Source organism: Copadichromis virginalis, linkage group LG22 (assembly GCF_057382275.1).
Source record: "Copadichromis virginalis isolate Kocher_CV1m ecotype Utaka linkage group LG22, C_Virginalis_male_GT1.1, whole genome shotgun sequence".
Classification (NCBI taxonomy): domain Eukaryota; kingdom Metazoa; phylum Chordata; class Actinopteri; order Cichliformes; family Cichlidae; genus Copadichromis; species Copadichromis virginalis.
The window spans coordinates 31824288-31846822 of record NC_140638.1 but is presented as its reverse complement, the minus strand read 5'-3'; the positions used below and the strand labels follow the sequence as shown (position 1 = coordinate 31846822).

The following is a 22535-nucleotide window of genomic DNA, read 5'->3' as shown; positions in this document are numbered from 1 at the left end:
CCGTAGCTGGTCCGGTGGCCACCCACATTGGCATGTGAGGGGTTTTTTTTTAATCCAGGTTTGCTTTTACTTCATTGGAAGTGTGGTTGGGACTATTGTCACCATAAAAATACCATGCCTCCTCCTCTCTACACACTGATGACAATTTGATTTACAACTCCATACTCGCTGAGATATGCCAGGTTTTTCGCTAATAGCGCTTTGCGAATCACCTTGTTGGTGCAAAAATACCAACAATTATACTTTATTCATGTATTATTATTGTATGTATTTTTGTGTGGTCTACCTTACAATATAAAGCACCTCCAGGCGACTGTTGTTGTGATTTGGAGCTATATAAAAATGTTACCTTTGGCAATTTTTGTAGGTTTGATGAAGGGAATGGGAACAAATGATATATTTTTATGACAGGCTGCAAATAACAAATTGCATAAAGGTACAATTTAAAATTGGTTCTTTACTCAGATGTCAGTTGTGTAGGCAGAACACTGAGTTAGGTGTCTTTTTTATGCTTGAATGAGTCATAAATCAGTGTTAAGCAGCTTAACAAAAGAGCGAGAGAGAAAATACATTCCTCTATAAAACGGTCAGGTACAAGGACTGGACTGAAAATGGGTGAAGAAGAAGCCAATGTACAAAAATAAACTACTGGTCAGAACTACATTTAAAAAAACAAAACAACCTACAAGTCTGTCTCTTTGGAAGGAAAATGTACTGAAATGAGTGGTGGCTCAAGACATTTACACAATATTGTAGATAAAAACTTTACAGCAAAAAAATGGCACAATATGCTTGTGTCAAGATTACAACTGTATTATTCAAACATGTCTAATAATGAAGGACTTAAAAAAAGTGGATAACATAATCACAAAACCATCGCTGGAATTAAAAGGACAGAAAACCTGAAATGTGCACACGTTCAAATACACAAAAAACAGCTTCCCAGTGTCCTACATTCAAATTTGTCCCGTTACCATAGTGCAGCCATAGAATGAATGCGCTGCTTAAACTGCTGCCCACTGACAAAGCTATCACAGAACAGGTTGCATCTTAGAGTTTAAACCTTCCAACACATCATCCCTGAACTTTAAACTTTACACAAACAGCCAACAACTTTCAGTCATCATCATCACCAAACTTGATCTTCTTCCCCTGGAAGGCCAGGATTTGTCCTTGCTGCTCCTTCCTTCTCTTACTGGCCTCCCAGGATGGATGCAGTGCCTGCTGTGGTGCCCGATGTGAGAAGACACCTCCACCCCTGCGATCTTTTTGTCTCAGAACATCGCCTCTGCCTTGTCCCCTTCCTCTGCTAGCGGTAGCAAAGCCCTTATCCTCAGACTCGGGGTGTTTGCCATCGGGGTAGGGCTTGCTGTACTTAGACCCTGAACTTTTCTCCGGCTTCTGGAACTTGGGCTGTTTATTGAAATCTTTATTGTGTTTCCTAAATTTATCTCCACCTTTCCCTCTGCTAGCACCTCTACCCCCAGCTGCCTTGGTCCCAGCCAGAGAAGGACAGAAGAGAGACTCCAGCTTGGTCGTTTTTGATTTCAGCCTAGATTCAAGCTCATCGAGTTGATTCTCGAGCTTGTCCGAAGACACGTTCTCAGCAGAGTCCTTTCCTGCCTCAGCTCTCTTATCCGCCGCCATCTTCTCCATACTTTCGTCTTTTGGCTTTTTCTTTTTCTTCTTGAATTTGCTCACTTTTCCTACAAAGAAGCCGTCATCATCATCGCTCTCCTCCGACTGCGATGACTGCTTGTGGAACCGTTCCTCCGTGCTGTCATCAAAGTACTCTTTCTCTTCATCACCGAATGACTCTAAATCGCTCTCTTCCTCAGCTGGCTCAGCCTGGATAATGGGTTTCTCTTTTTTAACTGGAGGTTTATTTTTCACAATCTCCTTTATGTCACTAGTTTTTCCTGGTGCTGCTCTAACACTCTTAGGCTCCGTCTTTTTTTGTGCGTGAACATCAGAAGTTCCACCTTTCTCCATTTCTTCTCCGACTTCGGCAACAGCTCCATCTTCACTCTCTTTAAGACGTTCCTCCTCGCTGTTTTCCCTAAGCTCCTCTTTTCCCTCCTTTTTCTCTTGTAACTGCAGAGTCACCTTTCCTTCCACTGCCTTCCCTTGATTTTGCACTTTGTCCTTTCCTCCTCGCTTCCCGCTCTTCGTCCGCTCCTCTTTGAAGGCTTTTACAGCTGCTTTGATGTTCTCAATCTTCCTGCTGAATTGAGGGTGGGTGGCGATGCGAGCGATGGCCCGGTCAGATATGGTAGACTTGGGGTTCTTGCAAACCTGCTCAAAGCTGAGATTCTTCTGTAAGGCGGTCTTGGTCACCTGTAGATAAGTTGAAAAAAATATTTCAAAATGAAAAGATAAAGAATGAAATGGCTTGGAAGTCGTTGCAGAAATGATTTGCTGATAGGACAACAAGCCCACCTGATCGGGTACGAGGTTCTTCATGTCGTGGATCTCTTCCAGAAGTCTGGCGGCTCTCCTCTGATTCCTCTCCATCTCGGTCTCGTTCCCCTTCTTCTTCTTCAGCGCGCCAATCTGACGTGTCAGCTTCCTTATGATCAATGCCCTGACCCTCTTCACCTCCTTCCTCATCTTCACCACCTCGTTGTTGAGGTTCAGCACATCTGCCTCCTTTTTCTCCTCATCATGATCAGGTAAGGGATTCTTTTCCTGCTCCTTTTTTTCCTCATCTTCTTCCCTCTCACTTCCTTCTTCTTCCTCTTCTGTTTCTTCTTCATCTGTCTCTCCCTCCATCTCCTTCTCTTCGTCCTCAGCAGACGGCACCATTTTCTCCATTTTGTGCAGCATCATCTGTTGAAAAATAAATCCATATACTGCAATAAGAGCAAGAAGTGCAGCACTAGCAATGGTGCAAAAGAAAAAAGTCACGTGAGGGCGAAATGATCTTTTTTTACTCCCATATTAAGTAACCAGAATGCGAACGGTCATAAAAAATTCAAAGTGCAGTTCATTGATATTTGAGGTTATTTAATATAGAAAAAAATGTAATCATAAATATACATCAATTAGATTATTACATCCTCCAACAAACAGATGCATTCTCATAAACTTAGAATTAATGTATTAAAACCACAAAGGACCGGCTGCCTATTTGTGGAAGTCACCATGTTGTCTTGTCATGTTGAATACAGTGGCTGAGCTAAACTCTTGTCTTTTAAATTAGTGTCTGCACCTTCAGATGATATGAAACATCATTCCTATGTTTTATCATGTGAGAAGGAGTCGCCATTCACACACACATTCACACACTGGTGGAGGCAGCTACAGTTGTAGCCACAGCTGCCCTGGGGCAGACTGACAGAAGCGAGGCTGCCATCGGCCCTTCTGGCCAACACCAGTAGGCGGTAGGTGAAGTGTCTTGCCCAAGGACACAACGACCGAGACTGTCCGAGCCGGGGCTCGAACCGGCAACCTTCCGATTAACTCCCAGCCACGATCGCCCCGCAATCGTGGCTCAGATGCAGTTTTTATGTCCAAGTAACCACTGAAAGTACAGTAAGATTTTAGCTCATACATCAAAACAACTTTCCTCTGTGGCAGAGTGGCATGACGTCCCCCAAAGAAGGAGTTTGTTTCTGAAGTCCACCCCACACCAGAAATAAATAACATTAAATTAAATACACCGCATACTGCTTTACCGAAATTATCTCTTTTATGGAGCTTTTATCTAAACACAGATTGGAAACAACTTTTCTTACTACCGTTCTTCCGAGAAATTCAAAAAAATGTGCTTAAATACCCGGCGGACCCTTCCAAAACAAACGTGGTTGAACACGCATGGACGCGTTTCACCACAAAAGAATAGCAATAAATAGCTCGCTCTACTTAAAACACGATTAAACCTGGCAACAAATCCAAAAGAGCATCGCTGCAAAGTTTTACCGCGACACTTACCGTTCAAAAAGGACAATTAAGAGCGAAAACTGAGCAAATCGCTTGGGCTAGCTGGGAGCGGCCATGTTTCGCACGCCTCCGACAGCGGCGTGACGTCAGACGTCAGCGAGTCAACGCCGCCGTGTCGTGAAAAGGGGAGGGCCTTCCGCGGACTGTTTTTATTTATTTCTTTGTTTCATGTGCATAAAACAACAACAATGGTGGATAATTGAAGAAGTGTGAATATTAGGATGAGCGAATGACGTGTCCAGTCATAGTTACCAGGCCGATATCACAAGTGAATCAACAGGGGGATGATGAAGCGGCGCAATGCGGACTGCAGCAAACTCCGACGGCCGTTAAAACGGAACCGAATCACCGAGGGTATATATAGCAGGTACAAAAAGGGGGCCGGGGGGACGTTATTGTATAACAATGGCGCCTAGTTGCATATGTCAAGACAAGGCGGCCAGTCTCTGCTCATGTTCATATTGAAGCGTATTGACGCTTTGTTCTCGAGCTGAATGAACATGCCCGCTTATTGTCATAATTATAGGCCTAGTGTGGCATCGTTTACACGGCTAGGCAGTTAAATTCAAATTCGGGTTAAATGTAAAAGAATAATGCAAATTGCGTTCAGCGGTCAATCCGCTTGACAAAAAAAATCCCAAACAAAAACTAAACAAAACCGTGAAGTCGTGGGGGGGAGAATCCTGCTCGTGCTCGAGATGACAGCAGCAATGTCAGAGGCGCTCGTTTTGAAGTGGAACGGGTTCTTCTCACCTGTGCTTTGTCTGCCATACACCGGGGGCTAAATTTAAACACGTCAGTGGAAACCGTTAGCAGCAAACAAAACGAGTCCCCGGACCGGAAAAGCCACACACGATTCAAGCACGGCTCGCAATTTCAAAATAGCATGGCCTTTCCTATAGACTGATAGATGGCAGGCCAGAACAGCTGTGCAGCAAGCTAGCATGTCCAGACATGAAACTCTGTACATATTGTTTTGCCCCCAAAGGTGTTTGGATGGATTGTTCTGATCTTTTATTGATGGGAATAACTGTATGCGTCCGCGCTCTGTGCTTCACTGTTTTTTAGTGGTATTATTATGTTAATTTTTTCTCTGAAATTAAATATTTTTAGCTTTTATAGTGTGAAAGACAAATAAGCTCCATTTGTGTACAACTTTCCCACCTCTTTCATCAATTAAATTAATATAAGCATAAACGGAAGCTTTATGCTTTAAGTTTTTGTGGTCTTCTGCAGTAGACCTGAAAGTCACATGCTCACTCAAAAATGCAGTTTAGTGTTATTTGAGCTTCTGTTCTGTTCACACAAAATGCTGTGCAGCCCCATCATAAACTGAGAAGCCTGGTCAGCCTTGCTACAATGTTAGACACCCCAGGGACCAGGTGATCCTCAGATAATGAGCAAGCACTTGGTGATGATGGGGAGGAAGAACTCCCTCTTAAGACAAAGAGACCTTTGACAGAGCCAGGCTCAGGAAGGGGCAGCCACTAGGAACACTAACCCCCAAAATTGGCTGGGGACACTGTGGGAGAGAGAGACGAATGTCTGTGCCATGCAATAGTTTGGTATAAAACACGGAGTGCAGAGGAGAAGCATTCAGCCCCAGGAGCTTATAGCAGTATACCTAAGGGATAAGGATGGTTCAGGGAGCTTTTAGGACAACCGGATAACAAACTACCGAAGTCGAGCCCAGAAGTAACAAATGCACATACCAGTTTTTCAGCAGGAGGCAGGATTATTCCTACTTTTGCCTTCAATCCTAGAGCTAGCACTGCAGGTCGCACTGAAAACGTGGTTCCTATAAACATATTAGACTGTTGCATAAACCTGAGGCCCACATGACTGTCATTAAACTGTATCTAAATCCACAATAAGCCATCTTTAGTGGTTCTGCTTTATCTCCTTTTTTCATCTGTCCATTCACCTTCCTTTTTCCCCTGTGTTTTCCTCTGTCTCTTCTCCACAGCACGTTCCTGTACCTGAAGTTCCTGGTAGTGTGGGTGTTGGTCCTGCTGGCTGACTTTGTGCTCGAGTTCCGCTTTGAGTATCTGTGGCCTTTTTGGCTTTTCATTCGAAGTGTCTACGACTCCTTCAGATATCAGGGGCTGGTAAGAGCTTAGTTGTAATGACCCTGAACACACCGCTCCTTCCACTCAGTATAAATGCACGTTGGAAGATGAAACATCTAATATCTCCATCCTTTTCTCTCCCATGCGTTTTTAGGCATTCTCCGTCTTCTTTGTGTGTGTTGCGTTTACATCAGACATCATATGCCTTCTCTTCATCCCCGTCCAATGGCTGTTTTTTGCTGCCAGCACCTACGTATGGGTCCAGTATGTCTGGCACACAGGTTAGTCCAAGTTGGGGTTTTTTTCTTGCTATGTTTTTCCCTTCTGGCAGCCAAATGGCCACTTTCACCTCAAATACTCAGTGCGTAAGAAATTCAAAGCTGCCAAGTTTCTTCTCTGCTAACTTGATGTTTTTTTCCCCACGTCTCCTCCTTTCATGCAGAGAGAGGAGTCTGTCTACCCACTGTATCGCTGTGGATCCTGTTTGTGTACATCGAAGCTGCCATACGATTCAAAGATCTGAAGAACTTTCACGTAGACCTGTGTCGACCCTTTGCTGCTCACTGGTGAACATCAGTTTGTGATTTTTGCAACAATTTTCAATGTTCAGTAGTAAGAAATAAAATCATGACTTCCTTAATTTTTCTAATAATTGTACAAAGCACCGATTGTTTCCCCCCTACCTCCCAGTATCGGCTATCCAGTGGTGACTCTAGGCTTCGGCTTTAAGAGCTACGTTAGCTACAAGATGCGACTGAGGAAACAGAAGGAAGTGCAAAAGGAGAATGAGTTCTACATGCAGCTCCTACAGCAGGCGTTACCTCCAGAGCAGCAGATGCTGCAGAGACAAGAGCGGGAGGCAGAAGAGGGTAAGTCACAAAAACACATTAAAGGGGTTCTGTAATATTTTTCAACCATTTCTTTCATCTATATTCTGGTACTATTGTATGTTCTCATATTAAACAAGTGTTTCAAATAATAAAATGTGTATATATGGACGTAATCCCTGCTAGTCAGAAACTCGGGTTTCAGACAGGATGGAGAGCCATTCATTTCTTTCTTTATCCAAACAGTTTAACCACAGATAGTTTGCCACTGTGTCATGGGGCTAATGAAAAATGTGATCGCTAATTATTATTGAAGCTTTCACTTGAAGGCGTGCTTTCACCAATGCAGTTTAGAAAAAGTCTGCACACTGTTGTCTTCTATCACTTAGCTTTACTTAAGAACTAAGACCTCTAGATATGAGGCCATCTGGACTAACAAGTGTCTAATATACCATCAGAAGTATTGCGTGCCAGTCACATTGTGGTGATTAATGGCACGTCAGTCAGCATTTTCCCAAAGCTGGACGCACCGGCAGGCATCAGCATTAACTGTCCAGTTGTCATGAACAGCTCATTAAGTTGCAGCTGATTATAACACATACTTGTACAGGATGTCAGTTCAGGCTTCAGACACTGATTTCAATCTTTAGCAGAAGATGGCATTGACGCTTGTCATCGTGCTGCTTCTTGTTTTGTCCAGTGAATAATTCCAAATGTAGAAAGTGAGGCGTCGAGTACAGCACAGATCTCATACAGAGCGTTGAACCCAGTTTATTTTCCTTTTTTTCCCTTTAAAGCTACAAATGACAGAAACACTTCCCATGTAAGCAATGTAAGCTGAAAGAGTGAAGTCACTGTCATTTTACATCATTGGCCACAAACAGCTCACTTTGATCTTAAGCAGGCTGGATCAGACCAGTGAAACTGTGGTCAAAAAGTGGATAGTGGAAAAACAGCAACGTTTTTTAATCATTTAATTGTTTATGTTTTACTTAATTACTTTGGTGTAGTTTAAATGCCAATGACGGGGAGGGACGTTTGTTCTGGCTGATTCTGGCCCCCAGACCACATGTTTGACACCTCTGGCGTTATAAGCTGACTGTTCGTGTTAAGAATTTGTATAAAAACAGCTTGGAAAAAAAAAACTAAAGAATTTTTAAAAAGAGAATAAAGAAACAAGCAAATGTTCTGACTTTAACACTGCTACAAATGTTGAGCTGTTCATAAGCTCACATAGACGTAATCAGCCATCGCTGTATATGAACAAGGCTGGTATCCTGCTTGTGGATATGTTACCTTTTGGGCTTGAAGTGGGAAATAAACAAATGCAGTAACAGTTGCAGTTATTGATGTTAAAGGGGATGAAAGAGTTATAAGAAGAGAGTACTGTTTGGCTAACCCTATATATGTTTCACACTCCTTCTAAAGGCCTGTTGGTCAAGCTTTAACATCAGAGTTGGGTCATGGTCGGGGTAAGGATTTGGCATTCGGATGTGATAGTTGAAGCTGGTTGATCACATTCCTAGACTAGGTGATACAAGCAGACCTCAACTCGTCATGGGATGGGACGTACAGCATCATTTCACTACATGGTGTTATGTAAACTAGATGACTCAGTGCACACCTGTTTAACTTAACCTTTCAGTTTTCATCAGAAAATGCTGATGTGGCTACTAGTCATCGCTTTCTTAGAAATTCACAAGTTGGTAGTTTATGTTTTGAAATGATCTGTTACGCTTCAGATGCTCTGCTTTGCTTTCAAACCGCATACAAACCGAGATGCAGAACTAGACCCAGCTTTTTTTTTCTGCGGCTCGGCCCAGATTTTTAGAGTTCGTTTGACAGCGCATACACCTGCTGAGACAAACTGAACAAAACAGGAAATGCACCAGATTTGGTCCCCCCCCTAAACAGGTTAGGTCTGAAATCACTCTTTTCTGTTAATACAAAACAGGAAACCCAGCTGCTGCCACAAGGCTGTTTTTTATACACACACACACACACACACATATATATATATATATATATATATATATATATATATATGTGTGTGTGTGTATATTATATATATTAGGGGTGCAACGATACACAAAATTCACGGTTTGGTTCGATACTTTGGTGTCACGGTTCGATATTTTTTCGATACAAAAAAAAATGTTCATGCCTTTTTAATTTGTCATTTATTAAAATTATAAATATATATTTTAACACAAAAGTACAGTTTTTAAATTTAACCCTAACCCTTGTGCGTGTTGTTTTTTAGCTCGTCATATTGCAGCCACAGAAATTCTTTTGTCCATGAAACCATAAAGCTGCACTTTCTTTTTGCCTTATAGTCTGATTTGTCATAACTTCTCCGTTTTGTGGTAAGCTTTTCTTTGGCTGTCACTTCTTCACCCTGACCTGTCTTATTTGGCTCAGCAGAACTAAAATATATATCTGTCTGTGAAGGTTCTCAATCATCCAGGTCATCGTAGTGAAATATATATCCTGCCGCACTCACATAAGCTCAGCGATTCTCTGCGCGATCAACCTCTCACATGTTTAAGCTGCGGGAGATTTCACTTGTCATGTTTGCATAGTAAGCTAACAATTAATAAGACGATGTCAGAGGAATTGGTGCACAAATTATCATCACTCACAGATCAGTGCTGTCGCTCTCTATACACAGTTCGCGCGATTGCAAAGTGAAAGCAAAAAAACAAGCGCAAATTCAAACAGGATTTCAATATGTCACATATTGACAGTGGCTCACCCAATGACATAATTACCCAGCTACATTTCTGAAAGAATGCAAAAGCATTGACATATATTTTTCCTTCCTACAATAGCCCGACAGGCAGGGCAGAGATAGCCCCGGGACGTCGGGCTAGCGATATTGCGAGCCCTGTATCTGATTGAGGAATCACTCATCTTTGGAAAAGAGAGTTTATTACAGAGAAATGTCTCTTTCCAAAATAAAAGCTATACTATCCGCTTCTTCTGGGCTATATTCTCAGCAGCATATTAAACATATCAGGTCTCCATAAGGAGAATCCTGTGCTAACAGCTGTCTAAATGACTCGGCTAAAGTTTGTAGCATGCATGCTTGTTGTTTTTTCTTTGCACTAGGATGATGTCGGTGTAAATGTGCAGTCATATTCGTTGTGTTCCCACTAGTGCTTTCAGGTTAATCTCGTTGAAATAACCTTAACGCCGCAACACGGCAAATCTCCGTTAACGAGCTACCCTATACAGAGGGGCTAGAAGGCCAACACGTTAACGAGCTAACTGCGCTAACACACCAGCTCCCACCCATGTAATTGAGCATTGCATGGCACATCCAACATACTGTTTTACTTTAGTCCATGACTCACTTACCTTCAGGGTCATACATCACATGAAAACCAAAATAATTCCAAACGCCAGATCTGAATGAGGGTGGGGAGGTCCACTTCTGTCTCGCTAGCTTGCCCTGCGCTCTTCCTTCTGACCATCCTGTCTGTGTTGAGTGCTCAGTGAATCTGCGTTCGACTACTCCGCCTAGGCTGCACTCTCGAGCCTAGGCGGAGTAGTCAAATGCAGATTCACTGAGCGCTCAACACAGACAGCATCGTCAGAAGGAAAGTTGATAAAATAAATTACAAATTTTGTATTGTTCTTTTTTTTTTCCTCCCCTTTGGTTTTCTTTCTTTCTCTCCCCCTCTTTCTTTCATTCTTTCCCCCTGTCCTATCCCACAGTCATGTCTGTCCCGTTTGCAACTGAAAATAAAATAAATTCATAATTATAATAAAGGTCAATCAAATGGACCAATATGATGATCCACTTAAAATAAATCCTCTTGGCATCTTTCTTGGCCTCAAGACAACAATTCTGATGGCTATAGATCCAAACGGGACACAAAAAAAAAAAAATTTTGAAAAAATTGAAAAAAAAAAAATTGAAAAAAATTGTAGGGGAGAGCGGGGTAAGTTGTCACACGGGTAAGTTGTCACACTGTTCATAACTCCAACACTAGAGGCTCTATCTCAAAAATGAAATAGCCACTTTGTGTGACTTCTTCTTCTATAGTCAACCTCCTGTTCACATGTGGTCAAGACTGCTCTAATCTGAGGTGAGCACATCTTTTTTATTTTTTTGACCTAAAAGGAAAAATAAATCACTTTAAATTTTCTTCAGTACAACTTTGTTAGGTATAGATGTTACAAATTATTATTTTACACAAAATAGAGGAGACATTAACGTGTCTTTTGATACTTCAGCTGATGTGCTATGTTGAGCTAACCCTGACATTTAGCCAAAATTAGCATAAATGTCAGTTTGGGGCAAGTTGTCTCATTAACTTTGGGGCAAGTCGTCACATGTGACAACTTGCCCCAGTACAAATAAATGCTCCAAAAAATTGTGATATTGTAATTCATTTGTATTTGTAATAACTTGGTAGTCCACTGTCAGTAATTGCAGTGCTGGCAATTACTGACAGTGGACTACCAACTCCAGAGGACATCCAGCCATATCCAAAAGCTGGCCGCCGAAAACCATCTGGCAAAGGAAGAAAACGACGCAAATCAGCAATTCTAACCGACACACCAGTGAAGCAGCAACTAGAAAAAGAAAAGAATAAGGCTGAATCTAGCAAAAAGCTGTTTCAAAAGAGAGGGACGCAAGGGGGGAAAACATCTGGACCTATGAAGAACAACGCAGCTAAAAGAAGAAAAATAATTCAAGAGTCATCATCAGATGATGAAGAGTGCTTCTGCCTTGTCTGTGTGGAGCCATTTTCAAACAGTCGTCCAAAAGAGACCTGGGTAAAATGCGTAAAATGCAACAAATGGGCCCATGATGCTTGCACCTCAGGCCAGGCAATTTATGTGTGCCAGAATTGTGACTCTGAAGTTGAGTCTGATTAATCAGAAATAGGGCATCTGTTTTGTTCAGAGGATAAACATGTTAAGTAAAGCAAGTTATTTGCAGCATTCCATTCATGGATGATGGATTTATGTGCAAGCCAGAGAACATTTGAGTTTAAAGTTCAAACTAAAGTTTTCTTTCTACTTAATGTTTTGATTAAAATGTGTATTGAATTGAAATAATTGTTTTTTTCCAAATTCTCTTGGCATAATTGTTCAAATTTCCAGTTTTGGTTTGAATTTAACAATTAAAATCAATAATCACAATTAAGTATTTGTGTTCTTATTTTAAGATAATCTAGTGTGACAACTTACCTGCCGATGGGGCAAATTGTCACAAGTGCACATTCTCCATTCAACAGTCTACAACTCCGTAATGAGATAAGATATGAAAATGTAATGAATACATCATATGTGTCCGAGACTTCCTTCTTTCATTTGGTGAAACATTTATTACGTTGTGATGTATGGTGCTCAGTAAAAGTTAGTCAGTGTGAAAAGTGTGACAACTTACCCCGCTCTCCCCTATTGTTCGATACATATGCGTACCGAACCGAAAGCACTGTATCGAACGGTTCAATATCGATACGAATATCGTTGCACCCCTAATATATATATATATATATATATATATATATATATATATAGATATCTATCAGGGATTGCCAAGGTCATCACTCATTCTCTGTTTATGACCAAATATGAATCCAGTTTGCATTAGTATTTGCTTCAATTGATCTACTGTGTTTTTCTGTGTGTTCTAATGCTGTATTCAATTGCTTTCATCCAGCTGCCTTAGCTAAAGGAATCTCAGAGGTAGAGCCCACAGTGGTGTCCCAAAACGGAGCACCTCCTGGAAAGAAAAGCACTTCAGTACCGTTACCTGAGCTGGAGTACCGGGAAAAAGGGAAGGACACTTCTGCAAAAGAGGGCAAAAAACAGAACACAGTTGGAATCAATAACAACAGTATTATACACGCACTGGACTCCAAACTACAGGAGACAGAATATATTGAGAACTACGTTGGGGCAAAAAGACTGAACAACGACCTGGCAGGCGACAACACGCACGCCGACACCAACACGCACACTTCTTCTAAAGAGGAAATTGGGGGGATGGGGAAGAACTACAAAAATGCCAGCGGAGGAGGCGGAGGCAGCAACTCGTCACCTCGGAATCACAGTTCTGCCAACGGCAGCGTGCCGCCAGGTTCCTCAGCTAATAAGAATGAGAAGAAGCAGAAGGGAGCAGGGAAGGGGCAGAAGGATCCGGTGGAGAACTGCATCCCCAATAACCAGCTGGGAAAGCCAGATGCTCTAGTGCGGTAAGACACCCCCGTTATCATTTTCCGACATCCATTTTTTTACTTGGATACTTTGAGGGACACTCACTACTTGCCACGTTTCCTTTTGTCTATCTCTGCTGGATAGCCAGCTTAGTCATATTTCAACACTGAAGCTGCTAAAACAACACTAGCATTATGTACTATATTAGAACAACTCTACACTGAAACTGATTCTTTTAGGAAATGTGTTTGCTAATATTGCCGTGTCCCTTCCCAAAGACTGGAGCAGGATGTGAAGCGTCTGAAGGCAGATCTTCAGGCCAACAGGCAGCTGGAGTCGGAGCTGCGGAGTCAGCTTTCCTCTCTGAGCAGCCAGGATCGTAGCCTGCGCTCCGAACTGAGCCAGCTGCGCCAGGACAACGAGCTGCTACAGAACAAGTGAGTGCATGTACACTTAATTGTCAGGACCACTACAGTCAAAAGAAAAGATCAGTATTTCCAACTGAAGTGATTCATATTTGACTGTATTACTCTGTTTTCGGACCTCCCCAATCTTCCATATGCATATATGGAAAGCCAGAAGAGGCAGCAGCAAGCCGCTAGCACAGAACAAAGCAGGAAAGACAACAGATATAATATTGATTATCTAAGAATGTCAAACTCATTTTAAACTGTGAGCAACAGCCCGATTTGAGCGGGGCAGACCAGTGAAACACCCCTCTCTATCAACATAAAGATATTTAACGGTACACCTAATCCCTGCAATAGCTTGGTATTAGAAAAAGAAATGCAAGTGAAAGAAATATTCTGCCACAACTTTTTTTATTTCTTACACATAAATGATAAGAAATACAGAAATTGTTCTGGTAGCTTATTATAAAACAGAAAGTTGTTTTATTTTTTCTTCTTATTTTTATTGCTTCGAACCTGTTGTTAAAAACAAAACAAAACACAAACAAACAGAAATTTCTATATCGGTTAAAAAAAACAGGATGTCTGTTGTTATTGTCATTGTTATTATTATTGTTATCATTGTTTATTTGTTACTTTGATGTAAATACAATAGGCTGTGGAGGAGGTCTTTATCTTTAGGAAAAGCTGTAAAATGTAAAATACAGTTTGAAGTTCAAAACTTATGCCCTCCTTAATATTTTGGAAACATGTCTAGTGGGCCGGTTGGGAGTCGTTGCCAGGCCCAATTTTGGCCCCTAGATCTTATGTTTGACACCCATAATGAAAGATATAACATGAAAGGAGAAGCTGGGGTGGAGGTGGTTTGTAAAGTGGTTTGCAGATAAGATATTTTGGGGAAGGCAGTTTGGGTTAGTGATATAACCTCAAGGATAATTGTATATTAAGGAAATCTGTCCTAATGATATTTACAATGATATAGAAAAACACATTTTATTCTTGATCACAGCTTGCACGCTGTTGCATTTATTTATTAGTGCAAGAAAAAGTATGGGGAATTTCCATCCTTCTATTCCAAGGAGTTACTGTCATTGATGATGCACTAATCTGATCTAATCTTAAGTGTGAATCTATTGCCACAAGGTGCCAGTAGCAGCATTAAAATTCATTAGTAGTATAGCGCATTATATATAGCATAGTGACACAGCATCAGATAAATGTAAACACAAAAGTAGCCTTGTAGTGTTTTCACTGGAGTTGAGCTGATCTGCCTGGACTGCGGCTGGATTTTTGTAGCCTGCCTGCTAACACTGTGTGATTTGCATTTTTTTTGTTTTTGTCTGGTTTTTTTTCTTCACAGTTTTTCAGATTCAAGTTTCTAAAGTTGTGTTCCACTGAAGAGAGGCAGATTAGTGCCATTTGTTCCCATAATGCGACTGTAGGAGTGTAGATTTGTCTTTAGGACCTCAGTGTACATTTATTTTAAACTTCATGGCCCAAGATCAGAGCAGTGAACATGCATCATTTTGCACTAATGTTCAAGTTTGGTTCATCTGTTCAGCTCGTTTCCAGTTCTATATTTTTATTCATAGGAACTGTAGAGAAATTTGCATGAGTCACAGTTTAAAATAATCCCCGTTTATCTTCTACTGGGCATTGGTGCAGCTCTTTAGTTCATCCACTGTTTAAAACGAGCTGTTTGAGCTTCTCCCTGTTTAAGGCCACACTCCTTTTAAACCAACAGAAACTGAGTACTTTAAGTTATTGGTGCTGGAGGTGGTTGTGCAAGCCACAGAGTCATGGAATGTATTTTCACAAGTGCTTTTTGCATTTTGGCTTCGTGTGTCGTTCATCTGAGATTGTATTTACCTCAAATTTAAGACCTGCCAAGGACCAGGTGATTTTTTTTTTTTTAATGTGGTAATATGTACAACTTTATAATTCTAAATAAGGTGTACTTTCATTTTTTAACATTACCATATAATACTTTTCAGAACGGACTGCCCCGTGCATGAGGCTGCACGGTGCTAATGCGTTAACGAGCTAACGTGTTGACGGCGTGCAGCCCCACGCACAGGTGATCTGCGTTAACTCGCTAACGGAGGCTATGTCCACACGAGCATTTTCAGTCGTTTCACAGAGTTGTGTGTCCACATTGAAACGGGCGAAAACGCTTACGTTCCAGTTCTGTGCATGTGTGAAAGGCAAGATGCTTCGACCTGCCTCATTTCTGTCTGTCGTTTATTTACTTTCCGGCTCGTTGAAACATCACCGCAAAATGTCGATGAAAAGCGCCAAGTTTTTTAAATGGACTAATAATGAGGTGGAGTTGTTGCTGCGAGTAACACAAAAGTACAAAGTTGCAAAAGCGAGTGAGAATTAAAGAATTTGAAGAAAAGCTATCTGGAGCATGTACAAACTGATATTAATCTTTAATGCGCTGTCAAAATTGAGAGCAAACAAAACAATTGCTGTGTAATGCCCTCCGCTATCTTTGTTTAATTGGTCACATGACTGCATCACATGACTAAAATGTGTCATCGTTTTAGAAAGTCTCCTTTTCGCTGTCCACACTGCCATGAAAGCACTGTTTTCAAATGTGAGCGTTTTCGAAACGCTGCGTTTTCCATCAGCGAAAACAGCATCTCACTGTGGACGGGAGGCCAAAACGGAGAGAAAACGATGCGAAAACGCATTAGTGTGGACTTAGCCGGAGATTTGCCGCGTTAATGCGGTTATGGCGTTAACGTCATTTTAACAATATTAACGCTGACAGCACTAATTTATATAGCACAAAGTCACAACAAAAGTCGCCTTAAGGGTCTTATATTGTAAGGTAAAGACACCAAAGTAATACAGAGAAAATTCCAGCAATCTGACGACCACCTATGAACAAGCACTTGGAGACAGTGGGAAGGAAAAACTAAATTTTTAACTGGAAGAAGCCGCTGGCAGAACCAGGCTCAGGGATGGGAAGCGAGGGAGACCGGACCTAATAGAGATCAATAATAATAATGAATGATTAAATGTAGCGTGGTTTAAAAATACATAGAGAGTGAAAAGAGGTTAATGAAGAGGAAACGTGGATCAAAGGAAGCCTTCAGGAGCCTGGGCCTATAACATCTAAATAAATACACCAAATATTCTCAATGATTTCATTGTTGACTATTTTTTCCTGTGTCCTCCAGGCTCCACAGTGCTGTCCAGGCCAAGCAGAAGGATAAGCAGACCATCTCCCAGCTGGAAAAGAGACTAAAGGCTGAGCAAGAGGCTCGGGCTCTGGTTGAGAAACAGCTGGCTGAGGAAAGGAAGAGGAAGAAGATGGAAGAGGCCACTGCCGCCAGAGCTGTAGCTCTTGCAGCTGCAACCAGGTACAAGCCCTCACTATTTTTGTCTTTTGACTCTTAGCTGTTTTGTTTTGGGGCATTTTCAGCTCCTAAAAAGTTTTTCTTTTCCTCCTCTGCCCAACAGAGTGGAGTCGACCGATTCGCTCCGCGGTCGTATCAGAGAGCTGGAGACAGAGTGTAAGAAGCTCAGCATGGATATGAAACTCGCAGAGGAGCAGATTAGAGACCTGGAGGGCAAATGTCAGGTGAGCCTGAGAAGCAGAGTCTTTCCTTTATTATAACTGCGCCTTGTTCTTGTCAGTGTTTGCATACCAGGTTTAAATTGATTGGAAAGTACATTATTTAATTGCTCCGAATATAAATGCAGTTAACGGGCTGCTGCAGGACTCCAGCATATTTTTCCCCTGTTCTAAATGCTTAGTGTAAGTAACTGTTATTTTATAGCATAATAATGTTGTCTCACTTTCCTTTTCTGTTTCTCTCACTCCTGCCTCACAAAGGAGCTGCGCAAGTATAAAGAGAACGAGAAGGACACCGAGGTGTTGATGTCAGCGCTGTCCGCCATGCAGGAGAAGACCCAACACCTGGAGAACAGCCTCAGCGCCGAGACCAGGATCAAACTGGACCTCTTCTCTGCACTGGGGGATGCCAAGAGGCAGCTGGAGATAGCACAAGGTAAACTGCTGCTGTAGGAATCCAGTCATTTGCTCCTGAATTTCTAGTTCTCCCTTTGATTGAAGCACTTGCCTGCTCACAAGAACTGTGTCATCTGTAACAGAGAGGATGAAATTCTAACACAATGACTAAAGGGCTCTTGAAGAGGATATTAGAAATGAGGAAATATTTTTATGAGACGTGTCTTTTCAGCAGTTGAGATGCTCTTTCTGCTGCTGAAACTGCAGTGCTAGGGGCGCAGCAATTCTAAACTTGTTCCATAATCTTTTGTAACCTAATGGCTCGACAAACCTCCGTCTGTCTCTGGGAGCAAAATTGATAAACGACAGCCGCTACAGCAACACCATAAATCCCCAGCTACACGAGTGTAAGGAAGCGTTTGAGGTCTTGCTTTCAGCATCACAGCATGGCTTTTTTCCTAGTTTTATCTAGTGATTACTTCTTACTTCAGTGATTGCAGTGAGGATCATGTCTTCGCTTTGTTTCATTTGTGTAAACACAGAAGCAGCAAAGCAACGAATTTCAATTACATTTTGCCTCAAGGCACTTTATGTTTTAAGGTAAATACTCTAAAATAATAATGATGAAATTCCCAACAATTGGACAACCCCCTTATCAGCAAACACGGCCCTTGGTTGCATAGTGTGGGACTAGCTACTCTCCTTATGGTGGCTGTGGTTTCCAGATTTGAATGACATTACTACAGGCTAAAAGCAGGTCTTCAGCAATGTTACTGAAAAACAGTAGATAAGTTAGGAAGCCACTGAAAAATTACCCTGAAATCATGTTGCAAACTGCATGAAAGCCATGGACTGTTAATATTTTTGTTGCCCCTCATGTTTAAAACCAAAACCAACACACAAAAAAATTGTACAGTGTGTCTTTGTTTTGACTTCCCCCCCCCCCTCACCCCCCAGGGTTCTTCCTGGTAAAATGTAGTTCTTCCTTCCCATTGTCACCAAATGCTCACTCATAGGGGGGTCATTTGATTGTTGAAGTTTTGTCTGTATTATTGTAGGATATTTACCTTACAATATAAAGCACCTTGAGGCGACTGTTGTGCTTTTCTTGGAATATAAGTAAAACTGAATTAAAAAGAAGGTGGCTTTAATATAACTGGGAAACTGGTCTTGTGAAACATCACTGCCTACCTAATAATGAGATGAGAACAGGAAGATGAGAGAAATTCATCTAAACTCATGATTTGTTCTTTTATTTTATTGTAGTTTAGTTTTTTTCTTTTGGTCACGTTTATAAAGTTGATCCTGTCCCTTTAATATTTCGGGCTGTATTAGCCCAGAAGGAAGTCAGAAATGAGGCTTTGCTATGAGAGCACACCTAAGGCTGTTTGATGTTCGGTCTGTCCGCCCCTCTGCTGTTTGTAATACTGTGAAATGAACATTGTGTTTTTCCCACTCATCTCATCCCATCCAGGTCAGATCCACCAGAGGGAGCAGGAGATTGCAGAGCTGAAGCAGAAGATAGCAGAGGTGATGGCAGTGATGCCCAGCCTGTCCTACTCGTCAGATGGCAGCAACCTGAGCCCCGTGACCCCGCACTACTCCTCCAAGTTCATGGACAATAGTCCCTCCTCCCTGGACCCCAACGCCTCAGTTTACCAGCCCCTTAAAAAGTGACTCTGACATCCACGTTTGTCAGATGGGACTTTTCCTTTATTTTGATCTCAGTTCTGGTTTCGGGTTATTTTACATTATTTTCAAGCTTACAAAGCCCCGGAAAGTTTTTGCACTTTCAACACGCACACACAGACACACACAGCCCCTCCATACATCTGGGTATTCGCTCTGGGTGTTTTTTATTTGGGTTTTTTGTCCTATTTATTTTAGGGGGGGGTTGAATTTTGCTTGTTTGTTCATTTTGGGTTGTTTTTAGTTTTGAGGGTGTGTTGTTTTTTTTGGATTTAGCCATCAGACAGCGCGATCTGTTTGAAGGTTGGAGAAAGGAACAAACATTGTTTGGCCAAATGTACTGAAGAGCCATCATGCATCGCTTCGTGTCAGTCTTCTTTTAGTGTAAAGCATGAACCTCCCTCACAGGCATATATTTCTTTCTCTCTCTCTCTTTGTCGTCTGGATTAAACTGACAGACAGGCTTTTAGTTTAAGAAGAATTAGCTTCTTTTTTTTCTTTCCATGATGGTTTGTAGATGACAGAAGGCATACTTTCAGTGCAGATGTGAATTCGAAGCTCACCTGTAAAGTAAAGCCCTGTGAGAGATACATGAATGTAATACTGTTCATGTTTTGATATCAGCATTAACATAAATCAGTGATTGTTTGTTTCGGGTTTTTTGTAATATTTCAGTTCAGTCACGCCGATGTACATTTCTTCTGATTTAGTGATACTGAACAGATGATCATTTGCTGTGTTTCTTGGATACACTTTTAGTCTCTCAATGCTGGAATAGCGGTTTCTCCAGGATTATCAGTAAGTGGATGAAGCAGATGTAGACTACTACTCCTTGATTGGACGTGGCACTGCCGAAAAAAAGAAAAATGTTCCATCAACATTCAGTTGTTTGCTGCAGACACCTCTCTTCTTCTTCTCCCTTCTGGACCAAATTAGAACCGGTTAAGGCCATATCATTCGCTGGATTTAATGATGTCGAGGTAACCACCCCGCCCCTCCCGTTACCTTTATTTGGGGATCTCACAGTGCCTTGCAGTTTCTCTTTTTCAAAAAAAATGCAGAAAATACATACTTTGCAATCCTGGGATTTAAAAGCTTCAAACCTGTTTTCTCTCTCTTTATCCTGTTCATCCACTCACACGCGTTCATCAGTATTCAAAAGCTAAACCGATTACGTGTCATATCGCAGCTAATTGACCAGCTGCGAATTTAAAGGGAAAGCCTAACTCTGGTACATGGTACGCATTGTTTCACGGTGACACAGTCTTGGTATGCCAAACACCAAACCAAACTGATTGTCTTGCCCTCTTGCCGGCATTTTGTTGTTTACAGCGATGTACATTGACTTATCGAGGAATGTTTTCTTTCTTTCGTTTGGGTTCTTAAGTGCCAAGTGTTGCCATTCTGTTTCCATCCATACTTTGATTGATGTAGCTAGCATAATGTTTGCAGGAAAAAAAAAAAGAGTGCTGTTATGTTTTTGTTTTGTTTTGTTTTTCGGTTTTGTTTTGTTTTTTTGTCAGTAGAACATATTCGGATAGTGTTGTGTTTACAAAAGGTTCTGGGCCGATCATGATGAAGCAGCAGAAGCAGATGGTCAGTCGGACTGCTCGTGTTATTCGCACATTTATTTATTTGTGACAGCCTTTTTTTTTTTTTCCCTTCTTTTTTAAATTGAGTGACACTTCTTTGATATTTCCCATCACGATCAGTTGGTTTCCAGTGTTTTCTAACCAGGAAGGATTGTGTGAATGTGTCGTGTTGGGAAGAGGTTACCCCTGAACCATTTGACCATGTTGTGATGTCATGTTGCCTACCTGGGGGGGAAAAAAAAGAAAGAAAGAAAAAAAAAAAAAAGTATTGTTTGTGGATCGCTCTGGCGTTGTGAATTCAGTTCTCAAGTTGCTTTTACAAGTTTGTGTAGAAGGAAGAGAAGGTTTTAAAAAGTGCTTTGTTTTATCTTTTTATTGCTCCACCATGTTTTTGTTTTCTTTACTCAAAGTGATGGTGGCTGTGTCACACTTTTCACTTTGGTCATCACTATTAAAGAAAGTCTTGCTGGTGGCAACGCAAAGCTGTTGAGTCTGTGTACGTGTCATGTTCTGTGTGTGGACTTTCACAGGCCTTTTACATAAAACTTATCACAACATGGGGACAGTGTGATCTGCAGAATTTGCAGAGTAAACAAGAAAACGTACCAGTCAATATTCTCAAGGAAAATATCGAAACTTGTGAGACTTGTAATTTGTATGTGCTGTTTTCTATTCACACTCATTTAAAGCAGTAGCTTGAGCTTGCTGACACCTCCCAAACCTTTAATCTGGGTTTATTTGTTTTGTTCATGTTGTTATGTCTGAACTTAGACAAAAAACACATGCCCTATAATTCAATGGTGATTTCAGGTGCTATTTGTAAATGCCTACTCTGTTTTTTTTTTTTTGGTTTGTTTGTTTTTGTCTCCCCCCCCCCCCTCCCATGTAACCTGATATAAGCTTCATTCACTCATAAGGTAGACCAGGGGGGTCAAACATAAGGCCCAGAATTAGGCAAAGACTCCAATTCAGCCCTGCTGCACAGCTTTGGAAAATGCGAAGGAGGTTATTCATGGTACTCCAAAGTAATTAGGTAATTTTTTTTTTTAATTAATGATGGAAATGTTCCTTTTCTCCACCATCTACTACATAGATTTGTTTTGAGTTTTGTTTTTTTTAATAAATGGAAATAATAATCGTCCAAAGACATGCAGCTTGTGGGGATAGGTTAATTGATTAATCCAAATTGTCACTAGGTGTGAATGTGAGTGTGAATGGTTGTCTGTCCCTGTGTGTTAGCCCTGCGACAGACTGGCGACCTGTCCAGGGTGTACCCCGCCTTTCACCCTATGACAGCTGGGATAGGCTCCAGCGCCCCCCGCGACCCTGAAAAGGATAAGCGGAAGCGAATGGATGGATGGATGGAAATAATAATGGATACAAAGGAAATACGCTCTGTATCCATTGCACACAATACAATGTATACAATCAATTTATAAGTGCATATATATTTTTAAGAGTTGTGCTGAGAGATTTCATTACTAGAGCAACATTTCTTTATCCTGCAGAGAAAACAGACGATGTTAAGGTTACACTTCTTATGGTGGCCCTGAGAGGCCAAACGGACTGCAACTTAAGAAAACACCAGCAATAAGCAAAACGCTGAAAAAGCACACAAAACACAGCGGAAATAGGAACAACGAAAACAGAAATAGGAAAGAAAAAAAACCCAGAAACAACTACTTCTTATCATCATCTTAAGATATGTCAAGAATGAAATCTGTAATTGCTTCAGTTTTAGCGAATGAAATTCTAGAGATTTACTTGTCTGTTATTTAGCACTGATTAGCAGACATGCCTGTCTATTGTGCCTGTATAGTTTATAAATGCATTTTGCTAACCAAGTT

At 41.3% G+C, this 22535-nt stretch overlaps 2 protein-coding genes across 4 annotated transcripts; one reads left to right on the top strand and one right to left on the bottom strand.

Moving 5' to 3' along the window:
- Window positions 1-437: 437 nt before the first annotated feature.
- srfbp1 (serum response factor binding protein 1) lies at window positions 438-10344 on the bottom strand. 3 transcript variants are annotated; one of them, XM_085445380.1, is made up of 3 exons: window positions 10199-10344; window positions 2440-2829; window positions 438-2337 (listed from the first exon to the last, which is right to left on the bottom strand). In XM_085445380.1, exons 1-3 carry the CDS (start codon window positions 10208-10210, stop codon window positions 1117-1119), a joined length of 1623 nt encoding a protein of 540 aa, XP_085301506.1. In that variant the 5' UTR covers window positions 10211-10344; the 3' UTR covers window positions 438-1116. The 3 variants fall into 3 exon arrangements, with proteins under 3 accessions (XP_085301506.1, XP_085301508.1, XP_085301507.1); XM_085445382.1 differs by lacking the exon at window positions 10199-10344 and adding an exon at window positions 4696-4773; XM_085445381.1 differs by lacking the exon at window positions 10199-10344 and adding an exon at window positions 3934-4054.
- On the top strand, window positions 4067-21178 carry maco1a (macoilin 1a). The gene is made up of 11 exons (XM_085445379.1): window positions 4067-4309; window positions 5909-6050; window positions 6166-6292; window positions 6454-6577; window positions 6702-6880; window positions 12519-13053; window positions 13294-13452; window positions 16614-16796; window positions 16897-17017; window positions 17273-17447; window positions 18882-21178. Exons 1-11 carry the CDS (start codon window positions 4227-4229, stop codon window positions 19082-19084), a joined length of 2031 nt encoding a protein of 676 aa, XP_085301505.1. The 5' UTR covers window positions 4067-4226; the 3' UTR covers window positions 19085-21178.
- Window positions 21179-22535: the final 1357 nt, after the last annotated feature.